Source organism: Nematolebias whitei, chromosome 14, assembly GCF_014905685.2.
Source record: "Nematolebias whitei isolate Nwh7 chromosome 14, NemWhi1, whole genome shotgun sequence".
NCBI lineage: Eukaryota > Metazoa > Chordata > Actinopteri > Cyprinodontiformes > Rivulidae > Nematolebias > Nematolebias whitei.
In genome coordinates this window covers 9,065,390-9,079,050 of record NC_056511.1, presented here as the reverse complement: position 1 = coordinate 9,079,050, position 13,661 = coordinate 9,065,390, and the positions used below count along the sequence as shown (strand labels likewise).

Sequence of the window (13,661 nt, the reverse complement as noted above, 5' to 3'; positions counted from 1 at the left end):
ATATATATATATATATATATATATATATATATATATATATATATATATATATACATATCAGAATCAGAATAAGCTTTATTATCATTGCACCGAGATTCAACGAGAACATTTACATGCAGTCGTCCGGAAGATGGACGGAGTGCTTGAAGCTGCTGCTGCTGCTCTAAGCGTGGCCTTTCTTATCCTTATCAGAATAATAATCTTAGATAGGAAAAGGGTTCCTACAGCACGGACCAAACCTTAACACTGACTTGGAAGCTTTGCCATGGCCGAAACTGCTGCCCACGTCTTCTTCAAACGTCGATAAAACAGAGCCCCACTGATGCCAAAAAGCAGAGTCCCTGCGATCATAATTCCAAATATGTAAACGTCTTCAACGTCCTCCTGAGACATATAAAATATATAAAATAAAGAATTTGTTAATAAAAACAAAGAGCTAACAGGGCAGCAAAACAAACACAGAAGGATCAGGATGTACTCACAAAACAGACAGGACTGAGTCTGAATGGCCTCAATATGCTTAGAAAACATTTTCTGAGATAACTTCTAGACGTCAACACCCGAGGTGATCAGGATCCCTTTAATCCCTGAATGCTTGATAGTCTGAACATAGTTCATCCTGATCTTCAATCTATGACCTCCTGCTCGGATCACGGGGTCGTGCAGTAGCAGCAAAGTGGACATCTTGGGGTGAAAAAGAAAGTTTGTTGGCTAATTGAATAATAAAGAGCCATTATTGGGGCTGCGGTTGCTTGGTGGTCATTGCCACAATCTCGTAATCCTGAAGCTGCAAGTTTGAGCCCAGGTCGTGTCAGGAAAGGCATTCGGTTTAGAACAATTGCCAAATCTTTGTGTAAGTTTACTCCCTGTGTTTTGGATGAACTGTTCATCGTAATCGGTTGCAGTGTAAACATCCGTTGTGCTTGTGTTTATCAAAGTGGTTGAATTTTGCTCCAGTTTAATTTTTGTTCGGATTGTTTCCAGATTGGCTGTGCCCGCTGTGGTCCCAGGAACCTGTAATGTCCCGAGTGCTATGTTGCATTATCCCAAAGTTCGTGCTCAATAATCCAGGTACAAATCCAACAATGTTCAGTCAGGTCATCTGGACGTTTTCTCTTTTTGCTGAGACGTTTCAGACTTCATCCAAAGAACTTCTTCAGCATGAACTTTTGGGCTTTGAACCATTTTGGCATGGCGCCCCTAGAGGAATTGACGGGGGAGAGGGTGGGCCCCAGAAACCATCTTAGCGCCAACAAACAGTTGTTTTTTCCACTATGGGAGTGCGGTGCTTGTGGGACTCCAGTTTGTTTGTAGCTCTTCAGACTGAAGAAGTCATTTGGATGAAGGACGAAATGTCTCAAACACCCCCCGAAACTGTCCAGATGACCTGACTGAAAGTCGTTGTATGTCACATTATAATCACCTAATTAAACCGCACCGTGAAGCTTTAACCTTTGATCCATCCGTCCATCCATTATCTTTTGCCTGCTTGTAATTAAGATTACAGCTTATAAAGAGATACCAAAAAATGTGACTTACAGTAAAGGGCTCTGTGTTAATGTCAAAATAAAAATGCAGTTCTGAAAATATTGTGATTTTAACAGAAAACCTGCCGTCACTGATCTGAGAGCTTGTTGCATGACGTTTGTGTATCTGCATGCAGAGCAGGTAATAACTTCTAGCAGGTCGACTCATTAACTGCCAGGTGTGAACGCAATCGATCAATGCTGGCCACTTGCAGTCGAATCACCAAAGACGCACTGCATATCTGAACGGCTTCGAACGAAACTGACGTCCCTGCTCCAGATAATGAATTAAAACTGAGCCCAATTTCAAACGGAATCTTAAATGAAGATTTTGTTTTGACTCATTACAAATAAAACACGAGGAAATGTAGCTTTCAACCTATTAAATATGTAGACTTGGCCATCTGCAGGAAAGAGAACGCTCTCGCCTGAAAGCTTTACGACTGATAATCGGTGCGTCATGCAGCTCCAGTTAAATAATTTCTCAAAACATGACATATGATCCGCTCATGGCGTCCTTGCCCGAGTCTTTCCGCTTCATCTGGGTGCTGCTTTATTCAACGAGGAGGAGTGGCATCAGAGCAGATGGGTGCACCAGCAACGCTAACAAGGTTTCCAAATTGGATGCGAGTGAAATGATGCACACAGCTGAAAGACATGGAGAAGAGGGGCGTCAGGCATCCTGAGGCCCATCATCAGAGCAAAAGGAAGAGCGTCGGAGCAGCAGAGCAGAACACGGGTCGACCGACACCATGAGACTCTCATCAGGCTGGACAGCACTTCTTTACTTTCTGATTCATGGAGCATCCACAACGTGCACAGGTACACTGCATTCTATTGACTTGTCAACAAATGGTGATATTATATTTTTTAAACAAACTTCATGGCAAAAAAAAAAGTCTCAAACATTTCCATGCACACTGACAGCTAGTGGCATGTTCTGTTTATCTAATTATAAGAATCGGAGCCATTGTTTGACAATGATTGTCCATCTTTTACGAAGTTCTGCTTTACTTCATTTGAAAAATTGATGAGGCTAGAATAAAACAACGTTTCTGAAAGTTTCCTAAATTATTTTAAATTCAGCTTTTCTAAAAACAAAACAAAATAAAATAATCCTTGTCCATGACTTGGAATTAAAGTAAAATCAGTTTAAGATTACACGTTTTAAATGTTTTACTATTAGCTGTTTAATTATTTAGTTAGTTTAGTGAAGAAAGTTTTAAAGTTTAAAACTATAAAATTAAAACATCAGTGCTTTAAAATATACATAAAATGCTAATTGATAAGTTGATTTAATTTAATATATATATATATATATATATATATATATATATATATATATATATAAGTTTTGATTTATAGGGAAAAGGTATGCAATAGAATAATTACAATTTCATCAACAAGAAAATTTAAGCAGTGTATTAAAAATTGTTTAAGAATACATTTTTAATGTGTTATCTTAGGATAATCAATTATTTTATTGCATTTAAGTCCTCATTTTTTACATAAAAGGAATGAAAAAATGGTTATGGTTTTATTTACCAATTTTATCCAAATTATAATCAGTTTTTCATCGTTAAACCGGTTCCGGTAATCTAGATTTACATTGACAATAGAGTGCAAATACTTTTTCCTCTTTCTGTTAGTTTTCATTAAACATGTGGCAACTTTTCAGTGAAGAAGCTGGGCAGCAGCACTGGAAGATTTGCCAACGCCACTTTAGTGCGGCTCTCGGAGTTTCTGAGTGCGGGGTATAAGAAAGGAGTGAGACCAGTGAAGGACTGGAGGACGTCTACCATTGTGGCCATAGACCTGATGGTTTACTCCATCCTCAGTGTGGTGGGTCCCACTGCACATTTCACACGTTTCAGCTTCTTGTCGCTGCTGCTCAGGCATGCAAAAACATTTTTCACCATCCACAGTGTGCATTTTGTCTTCTATATTTATTATCCGACTGTGCAGTTTTTAACAAGTTCTTGTTACTTTAAAATATCACTGTGACATGACCTGATTAATGTGTTATTCCTACTCTGGACCAATGAAAGTGTTCTTACTTTGTGATGCAGCATAATCCAAGATCATGTAAAATAACTGATTTATTTATTTTTTAATGAAAGGATGAGAAGAACCAGGTTTTGACAACATATGTGTGGTACAGACAGGTAAGAAGTCCATCTAACTAACCTTAATGCATTTTTAATTTTACTTCATAGAGTGTGTTTATCAAGTTTTAACAAAATCATTCAATTTGATGCATTTTTTACACTTGTTCTCTTGTTAACAAAAATTTGGTGTACCTGCTTGTGTAGCTTAAGTCAGGGTTCTGCAATCTTTACAATCAAAAGAGCCATTTTTGCTCCTTCGTTCACTAAATTAAATGTGTCCAGAGCTGCAACAACTGTGATTATCAAGTGGTGGTCCGTGGACCACTTTAGGTTTGTTGGAGGTTTTTTTTTTTTTTTTTGTGGACAGTAGGGGCCACATATTATAAAGCTAAAAATATCTAATGATTTTTAACATTTATTGATATTTTTACAATTTTAAACAAAAGAAAAAAACAGATTTTTTTTATGTTTTTCATTCAAATAAACTATGAACTGTGCAGACCTATGCGTTTTTTTTAATTGTGGAAGAAAAATAATTAAGTATAGAAATAAAGCATAAAGTTAAAGTGAGTATGTTTTACTTCTTGTATTAGTTCTAGTATTCACATATTTGCAAAAGAAATGACCAAAAAGCTGAAAACTGCTAAAACCAGCTTTATTTTTTTGTTTGTAAAATAAAAATCTGTTTTATGTCAGTTTTGGTCAAAGCTTGAAAGGCCCGCTGCAGAGGGCCACGTGGCCCCAGAACCACAGATTGCAGACCCCTGGCTTACCCAATACATTTTATAATAGTTTATTTAAATGAACTTTAGGTGTTTACATGATTTCTATTTAAAATTTTCAGTCTTGGACGGATGAATTCCTGGTGTGGAGTCCAGAAGATTTTGATGAAGTCAAACAAGTTTCCATACCCACCGCTAACGTTTGGGTTCCTGACATCCTCATCAATGAATTGTAAGAAGCTCCTGGGAGGATTTTAGAGTCGACTCCGGCCTTTTGACAAACTAAACCAACAGATTGTGTTATTCGTGTCTCCAACCTGCAGCGTAGATGTGGGGAAGTCTCCTGACATCCCTTACGTCTATGTGACGCACGAAGGTCTGGTGCGAAACTACAAACCCATCCAGGTCGTCACAGCCTGCACCCTCAACATCTACAACTTCCCATTTGATGTCCAGAAATGCAGCCTCACCTTCCAGAGCTGGCTTCATACCAGTAAGAGTTATTTTCATTCTCTCACTGCCACAAAATATATTTTTTTGAGAGGGATCACTGCTCAAGTCATTGCAAGATGAAATGCACATTTTCCAAAACAAAGATCCTCAATAACACACAAGAGGATAAACATGAGCTTAAAGCAGCACGAATCCCTCCAGGTCCTGAAGCAGAAGCTTGTTTTCTTTGACTCGCCCGTCACTTCTGTCCTGCTGTGAGCTGAGCTCAGAGAGCAGGGAGGTTTCACGCTGCTCCCAGTGTTGTGTTTGATCTGCAGTTGATGACATCAACATCACACTGATGAGAAGCCCCGAGAAGCTCAGGGACGACAAGAGCGTCTTCATGAACCAGGGAGAGTGGGAGCTGCTCCACATTCTCTCCGACTACAAGATCTTCAGCGTCGACAATGACGACTATTACGCTGAGATGAAGTTCCACGTGAGTGCGGGAAAAAAAAAAAAAAAGTTTGGGGTGCGGTTTGAAATAAGTGATGCAAGTCATTTAAATCACATTGAACAGAAATATTGTTAAAAAAGATAGGAAAAAAACGTAACGCGATACCACGTCGTGTTGAAACTGATGCAATGCATTGCAATCCATATTCGGAGAAATTTGGGACGGTGAGTAAAACGCAAATAAAAACAGAATTCAGTGGTTTGTAAATCTCATAAACCCATATTTTATTCATAATGGAGTATAGCAAACACATTAATGTTAAAATTAAGCAATTGTACCAATTTTAAAAGGTTATTTTTTAATTTTGGTGGAAGCGACAAATCTCAAAAACTGAATGCCTATACCATTTGTTGGAGTTCTTGCTCTTCAACAGTCGTGGATCATTTTGCTGGATGGGAGCACGTGTTGCTAAAACATGCACAAACTGTTCTGTGCATTTCCAGATGTGTAAGATGCCAAAGCCTTGGGCACTGACGTACCCCTATAACATGAGAGAGGCCGGCTTTTGAACTGTGTGCCAACAACAAGCTCGTATACCGTATTTCTTGCCCTATAAGTTCTGTTTTTTTGCATAATTTGCATGCCCTGCGACTTATACGTCGAAGCAACGTATTTATGATTTCCCCCCACATTTATAAACCTATTTTTGGCTGAGATATGACCGTTTTCATTCATTCTGACTGAAAATATTGAACACTACCATTTTCAGCCGCTAGATGGCACTCCAGTAATATGGCATGCCATTGTATTATGTAATAGGTAAAAGTGGCTATTAATGACACAGCCAGCTTGCCGTAGACTGATACCTTTGTTCTGCGTGCTGCTTGGAGCAAACGTCAAATCAGCTTCATTTCGCTGCACCGCCCCGGCGAAATGAAGCTGATTTGACCATTGAAGTGCATTTATTAAGTAAAAGTTCAACTGAGACACTTCTTTGCTATAATGTCGAGCAAACAAACAATTGTTTTTAAGTGCTAATCTTGTTACATTCTTGTTAAAATCCTCCCGTGCACACTCTCGCGGCCACCATTTGGCAGCCAATTGATTTTTGGCACAACACCGGCCCACATTTCCGGGTGGTCAGCGGTGACGCGTAATAGATGTGACATATATGGCGAAGTGACATATTTATGGATTTTTCCACTTTATTAGACATATTTGAACTGATGCGACTTATAGGGCGGTGTACACCGGAAAATATGGTAATCCCTCTCCTCTTTAGAAGGGGGTTGTGGCATCCATTGTTTCCTAAAATAATCTCAGGTTTGGATTTGTTTGACCACAGAACAGTTTTCCACTTTGCCTCAGTCAGTTTCCAGTCAGATTTGTCCCAGAGAAGACGGCAGTGTATCTGACCGGAGTTCATGCGTGGCTTTTTCTTTGCATTATTGAGCTTTAATCAGAATTGGCAGATGGCAAAGTAAACTGTGAGCAGACAATGATTTGTAGGAGTGTACCTAAGTTCATGCAGGGATGTCCAGAACAGAGTCAGACCTGGTTTTATTGCAGCGCTGTCTGAGGGTCCAACAATCATGGCGTCGATCGTGACTTTCAACCTTGTCCTTTTGAGCTTAGAGATTCTGAAAGATCCTTGAAATCCTTTGGGGATATTAAGAACTGCAGATGAGATATCCAAAATCTTCCCAACTTTCCACGAAGGAACAAGAATTTCAATCGAAATAGAATTGCTCTGCTCAAGGTGACTCCGTGTTGGAGTAGCTGTTACTTTCATTCAGGGATGATTTGAAAACTTTATTTCCTCTTTTTCTGGATGTAAATGACTTTTTTTCGGATGATTACTTCCTCTGGTATCAGATGTTGTGCATCTGGAAGGATTTTAATGAAAACTTTTTACTTTTGGACATTTGTTATAATGCATAACCAGAACAACAAGGTGGTTTTTACAACCGGGAGCAGCTGATTAACATCTGAAACTTCAAATAATGCTTCAACTACTGCCCCAAATCCCAAATGAGTTGTAAAGGAGGCGCCGTGGATGCATCTCCATCTACCTGGCAGAGGTGCTCAAGTGACTGACTGCTGAAATCCTGGAGCTGGCAGGAAACGTGGCTCACAAAAAGAAGACCAGGATCATACCCGACACCTGCAGCTGGCTGTCTGCAATGACGAGAAGCTGCTGGGAGGAGTGGCCATCGCTCACAGAAAGGAGATCTGCCCAACATTCATGTGGTCCAGGAGGACAGAGAGGCCTGCTGGGTCCAGGTGGATGGATCGGCATCTGCAGCCAGTTTCTTTAGATCTGCTGCGGGACGGACGGCTGCGGGACGGACGGCTGCGGGACGGACTGCTGCAGGACGGACTGCTGCGGGAGATCCTTCCTGCCTACAGCCGTCAGCGTATAACAACTCTTAATGAAACCAGGATGACGAGCTACATTTAATTTCCCTTTGTGATTAATAAAGTATCTTGAACTGAATTGAATTGAAGATTCAGCCTTTTTTAATTGTATTTGTATACCCAGTCCTCTCACTGACCTTTAAGTAATTAACATAATTAATTACAAAATGCTTCTCCAGATGTTTCCTATCTGTACCACTTACTTTACAATCCTTTGTTGCCTCTGCAACTTTTTCTGGGCGATGTGTTTTTGTGTTACGTGTAAAAGTTTCCTAGCTTAAACATCTGACATGATTACTATGTTCCGGTGTGAATAAAACATGAGATAATGAAATTTGCAAATCATTGCATTCTATTTTTATTTGCATTTCAAACAATATCACAACTTTTTTTTGGAATTGGGCTTGAGGGTATCCATACAGCACATTCTGCATAACTGTGAGTGAAGTTAATTTTTAATATCTGTGCCAATTAAACAGAACCACATTATTTTATTCTTATTTAATTTTATACCTCTTTTGTTGGGTTTTTGCCTAAGCAGTCTGGGGTATGTAAGAACATTTTTTTTTGCTGATCTGATCAACACACTCATCGTTGTTTGCATATTTATTAGATAATCAAAGAGTTAATTAGCAACGCATTTAGAAAAGAAACAAGTTCCGTAAACTCACAATATTTAAACTTGACATCAAACTACATTTCCCAGGTGGTTATCAGGCGGCGGCCGCTGTTCTACACCGTGAATCTGCTGCTGCCCAGCATCTTCCTGATGGTGATGGACGTCGTTGGTTTCTATCTGCCACCAGACAGCGGAGAGAGGGTTTCCTTCAAAATCACGTTGCTGCTGGGCTACTCCGTCTTCCTCATCATTGTGTCTGACACTCTGCCTGCCACTGCTATAGGAACCCCACTAATAGGTGACGGGATTTATAACGTTCATACATAGTATGAATAATGCACGTTACAAATACGTGGAAATCAAAAGATAGGCCATGTAGGCACTTAATGATTAAGAAAGACAAGGCAAGATCAACTACCCTATTTTCCGGCACATAACTCGCAGTTTTTTTTGCATAAATTTGTCAGTCGTGCAACTTATATCCTTTTTTTCCATATTCAAAACGCAATTTTTGACTGACGTTTTAAATTTCTAAGAAATGCACCAGCGAGTCCTCCCGTGCGCGCTCGCTTCACTCAGCTGGTGCAGGCGGAGGAACGCTGGAGCTAGTGGCTCCGGCCTCAATGGATGGATGTCACTGCGTCGCCCAGGCGAAATGAAGCTGCTTTAAATTAAATAAACGCATAATAAATGCAACTTTTTTATGTTTTTTCCTCTTCATGATGCTTTTTTTTTTGACTGATGCGACTTACACTATACAGGGACAAGAAATCATAAGATCTTTATCTTCTACCTGCTCCTTTTTGAACAAATTGTGTCAAATTGCACGTCATATGGCATGATTATTTGTTATTATTATTATTTTTCTCTTTCTTTGTTTTTACTTTTTATTGTCTGTTCAAAAAACAAACAAAAAAACAAACTCCGGAGCGACTTATACGCTGGATAATACGGTACTTACCTCTAACAATGAGTCATGTCTCCTACCTGTCCTGCAGGTGTGTACTTTGTGGTCTGCATGGCCCTTTTGGTGATCAGCCTGACAGAAACCGTGCTGATTGTACGACTGGTCCACAAGCAGGACCTGCAGCCTCCTGTGCCCCACTGGGTGAAGTACCTGATCCTGGAAAGAGCTCCGGTCCTCTTCTGCATCCACAAAAAGCACCTTTTCTGTTCCCGGCTGTCCTCACAGGCCTCTGAGCTGGAGCACTACAAAGAAAACAACTACGGGACAGCAGGTATGAAGGCTTGTGGAAACACGAACGGTTAGAAGATTTAGTGAATTGTCTGATTTTGATTTAACCAGAATACAGAAGTAACCACAGTGTTGCGACATCTTGCTATCCCGAATGAATACATAGCACAATATCGAAGAAGCTTTGAACTTTTAGGAGATTTCCAGTGTTAATGTGATAAAAACAACCAAACGGAACCTGTACCTTGTCCCGCAGCCCAGTGCTCCATCCACCACACCTGTGAAATAGGCCAAAGGCTCAGCCAGCAGGACAGAGAAGGCGGGATGCTCGGCCTGCGCCTGCCCCCGTCCAGGGACAGCACTCCACCCGTCATGGACAACATCCTCCAGGAGGTGACGGCGATTCGTCACTTCCTGGAGAAGAGGGACAAGCGTCGGGAAGTGGCCAAGGAGTGGCTCCAGGTTGGCTACGTGCTGGATGTGCTGCTCTTCAGGGTCTACCTAGTAGCCATGGTGACCTACAGCATCACTTTAGGCACCTTGTGGTCAGTTTGGCAGGTGGCCTGAGATTCCCCCCCCCCTCCTCTGCACTGTTGAGGGACACAAAGTGAGTGTAGGTAAACTGAAATTAAAACGTTAGCTAGAGTTAGCGGCTCTATGCCCTCAGTAGCTTATCGGACAGAGGGAGGCACTCATGGATGGAAATGATTCAGGTAGGCGAGGCCTCTATGTAAATTGATAGCTACGTGACCATATTGTCAGAAATGTCACAGTTTTACTTCTAAATCAACAGATGAAGACTCATGACTCATCTTGAGTGAGTTGAAATGCTTTAAGAGTCTCAAAAGTTTTCTGAAGTGCCCAAGAAAAAATTAAAATTAAAAAAATCTGCTGGCACTAGGCATCACTATAAGGACAAATCACAGCAGTGGGGCACAAAATCAAGAACATTTGATATAAAATCACTACATTTTTATAATAATAATAATAAAAACTTCATAGCTGCAAACAAACAACATTTCAGTCAAATATTAGAATAAAACAGAGAAATAGAGAGAATGGAGAACAAAATTGTACTTGCGCTGCTCCTTTCATCTACACTTTGAAAAACTGCCGGTTCTTTTGATAACTCATCGGCTGGGTTGAAGCCATTTGCTCATCACTTGGTGTGAAATGGTCAAATATCGAGTCAAACAGTTTAAGTTTGTGTTTGGGTTGGAGACGGGCTGTATCGTTCTTTACAGTCCACCATTTTAAAACCGGTTGGAAAAAACTGAACAAGACTTAAAATGTAACGTGTAAAGGTACGACAGTAACTTCTAAGAAGATGTTCAGCCTGGTTAGCTTTGTTAACAGCTTTACTTTGTGCAAAACAATGAGTCTGGGTTGCTAAAATACATTAGTTGGTGCCAGCTAGCTCACACCGTCCCAGGTTATAATTATATAATGAAGCTAATGTTGGATTGTTCTTTTTATCTCAACATTTTATTTTCTCTAACTCAATAAATTAATCATCGTAACAAAATCAGAAAACCATATCCACAATGCTGAGTCAAACAGATAAACTAACCCAGGTAAGTTCAAACCACCCAGGGTTGGCTCGGCCCAACCCAGCGGTTATTAGAGTGTACAGCTGTTCTGATTGTGGTACTTTAAAAAGAAAATGACATATAATCTTTAAAGACATGTATAGCAACCTTTCAAAAGCGTCATTTTATGTTTTATAAAATAAAATAAAAAATCTTTTATAAGCTTTTAAGTAAAGTTGTAAAAAAAAAAGGGAGAACGCTTACATTTAAAATATGAGATTCTGAACCAAAGACTCAATTCCCTAAATCCACAACATATTTGAATAAATGCTAAATTAATCATTATATCATATTAGACATTGTTCAAAAATGTTTGGCATCTTAAAGACATGAATGAAAATTTGATCATTTTAAGCCGTTAACTTTAATGGCCTTTATAAGAAATGTTCACCATGTAAAATTTCAACGCTGCATTTTTAAATTAATATAAAAATTCCCAAGAAAAACTAGAACGTTTTTACAAATCTTCTGCTCTTGTCCCATCTGTATATTTATGTTTTGACATTTTCCCCACCAAGTAGTTCAATATAGCAGAAAGTGATCGCATCAAGAATTTCCAATTTAACATTTTCATCAACTTGTTTGTCCATATCTCATACAAAGTCTGATATAAACTATATTTACCTGAACCTGTATGAACAGTAACTGCACAGAGCGCCTGCAGCAGCATCGTTTGGAGCGTAATCTTTTATTTTCAGCGTTGCTGCGCCGACAGATAAGTAATTCCTGTTCAACTGTGCTGTAACAAATGTCCCAGATATGAACTGTAATCAATTAAAATTTAAAACATGAACTATTAATCAAACTTTTTCATCTTTATCTGTCTTTCTTAATGCCACTGTGTGCCATATGGTTAAAAAAAATGATCATTTATCCGATGTTGTCAAACTGTAGTTCATATAGAAGCCACAAGATGGCGCCATGTTCAACAACATCCTCTTCAGCAGAGCCACAAAACATTAAAAAAAAAAACAGTCTCACTTTTAGCCATGCAACAGATTTATTATTAGTTTTATTATAAGTGCATTAGGATATATATTTTCATGATCGCTGTATGACTTTTTTCCTTTTTGGAAAGTCATTGCGTCCACGCTGCAATGTTGTGGAGGCTTTACAGGTTTCTTGAAGAAAAGCTGCACAAAAGATGATTTAAACCAGATTACATGGCCTGAATTCTGTTTTACAATCTGATTTTGTTTTAAAACATGACACCTTCATTGTCCACGTTGTTGATTTGATCTCACGTAGACACTTGCATTTTACATGATTTTATACTTTGTTGTGCAATTTTACTAAAAACAGGTGCGCATAATCTGATTTTTTTTTTTGCTAACACGACAAACATTATTGTTCTCATGCCTTTAATGGTGGCTGATCGTAAAATAATTATTTACTGTAGTCTCAGCTCAAGCCTCTTTAGCAACACATCTGTAGTAAATCTGCCTTCATGATGTTTTGTGAGAAATTATATGTATATACTTCATATATACAGATAGATATGTATACATTTAAAATAAACCGTCCAGATGACCTGACTGAACATTGTTGGATTTATGCCTGGATTAATGAGCATGGACGTTGGTGAAATTATATGTTGTAAGTATGATGTTCCAATTGATCGGCCACCGATCAAGATCAGTCGATTTCTGTTAAAAAGTATGTGATCGACCGATACCGATCAATGCCTATCACAAAAACTGATCACATTTGCAGCCTGCAGAGGCCCGGCGGTGGTTTATATACAGTATTTAAGCAACGTTTTGGGATTTATTTGACTTTCAGCACTATTTAGCCTGTTGAGAGCCTCGATGTTTTCAACCTGTAAATTTAAATGTTTTTTCAGTTTTCCTTTTGACCGAATAGTTGCTGTGCCTGCAAGTTTTTTTGGTTTTTTTTTACGTTCTTTGTCTTGAAAAAAGTAAATAAAAACATGTTTCTGTCCCAATTAAGGTGATTTTCATCTTAAGTAAATCAAAAAATGTGATAGGCAGAAACAAACCTGATCGGAGCATCCATAGTGTCACCGAATTAGGAAATACGAAAAACAGATGTCAATCTATTTCAAGATGGCTGCCACTTTAGAAAACACAAAGATGGTGACGAATCGGTCAATTCAACAGATACTGGGATAAATTTGGATGTAGTTGTAGGTGAGAATCAAACTTTGAGCTTGACATCTCTCAATACTGCAAACAGCTGCAACTTAAGGGGCTCTTATCACTTTATACATCAGAAACTAAAACTCAAATATTTGCAGGAAGAAATAGGGATTTACATTGTGAATAAGAGATTAGAAAACTCTCCCTGCAACAATGAAGTCACATTTTAAATTTTTTACCCTCCTGACAAACCAGCCACCGACCCCCGGCCCTTCCTTCCTGTTGCCCCCAAAATAGGATGAAAGTAACCCCAAAGCAACAGGTCTAACAGAACCATTCACAATGAGCTTTTCCTTCTTTTTTCCTGTTTTTCTTCCCCGTCACATTCCAAAATAAAACGTTTCTGCTGCGATACTTTGGAGCGTTCTGCACGAGTGCAGGGTGAGCGAAGAGCCGCCTCATTAGTTCCCAACGCGCTCAAACTGAGATCGGATCA

General features: G+C 39.2%; 1 protein-coding gene across 1 annotated transcript; it reads left to right on the top strand.

Moving 5' to 3' along the window:
- Positions 1-2,260: 2,260 nt before the first annotated feature.
- Positions 2,261-10,044, top strand: htr3a (5-hydroxytryptamine (serotonin) receptor 3A). Its single transcript, XM_037687267.1, has 9 exons — positions 2,261-2,348; positions 3,205-3,368; positions 3,647-3,691; positions 4,479-4,588; positions 4,680-4,849; positions 5,127-5,287; positions 8,370-8,580; positions 9,281-9,520; positions 9,734-10,044. Exons 1-9 carry the CDS (start codon positions 2,279-2,281, stop codon positions 10,042-10,044), a joined length of 1,482 nt encoding a protein of 493 aa, XP_037543195.1. The 5' UTR covers positions 2,261-2,278.
- Positions 10,045-13,661: the final 3,617 nt, after the last annotated feature.

Bases quoted from the DNA above. Each gene is read 5' to 3' on its own strand.
- htr3a (XM_037687267.1), top strand. From the start codon at position 2,279: ATGAGACTCTCATCAGGCTGGACAGCACTTCTTTACTTTCTGATTCAT. The intron at 3,692-4,478 runs GTAAGAAGTCCA...TAAAATTTTCAG, and splicing joins CATATGTGTGGTACAGACAG to TCTTGGACGGATGAATTCCT. The intron at 8,581-9,280 runs GTGACGGGATTT...CCTGTCCTGCAG, and splicing joins TATAGGAACCCCACTAATAG to GTGTGTACTTTGTGGTCTGC.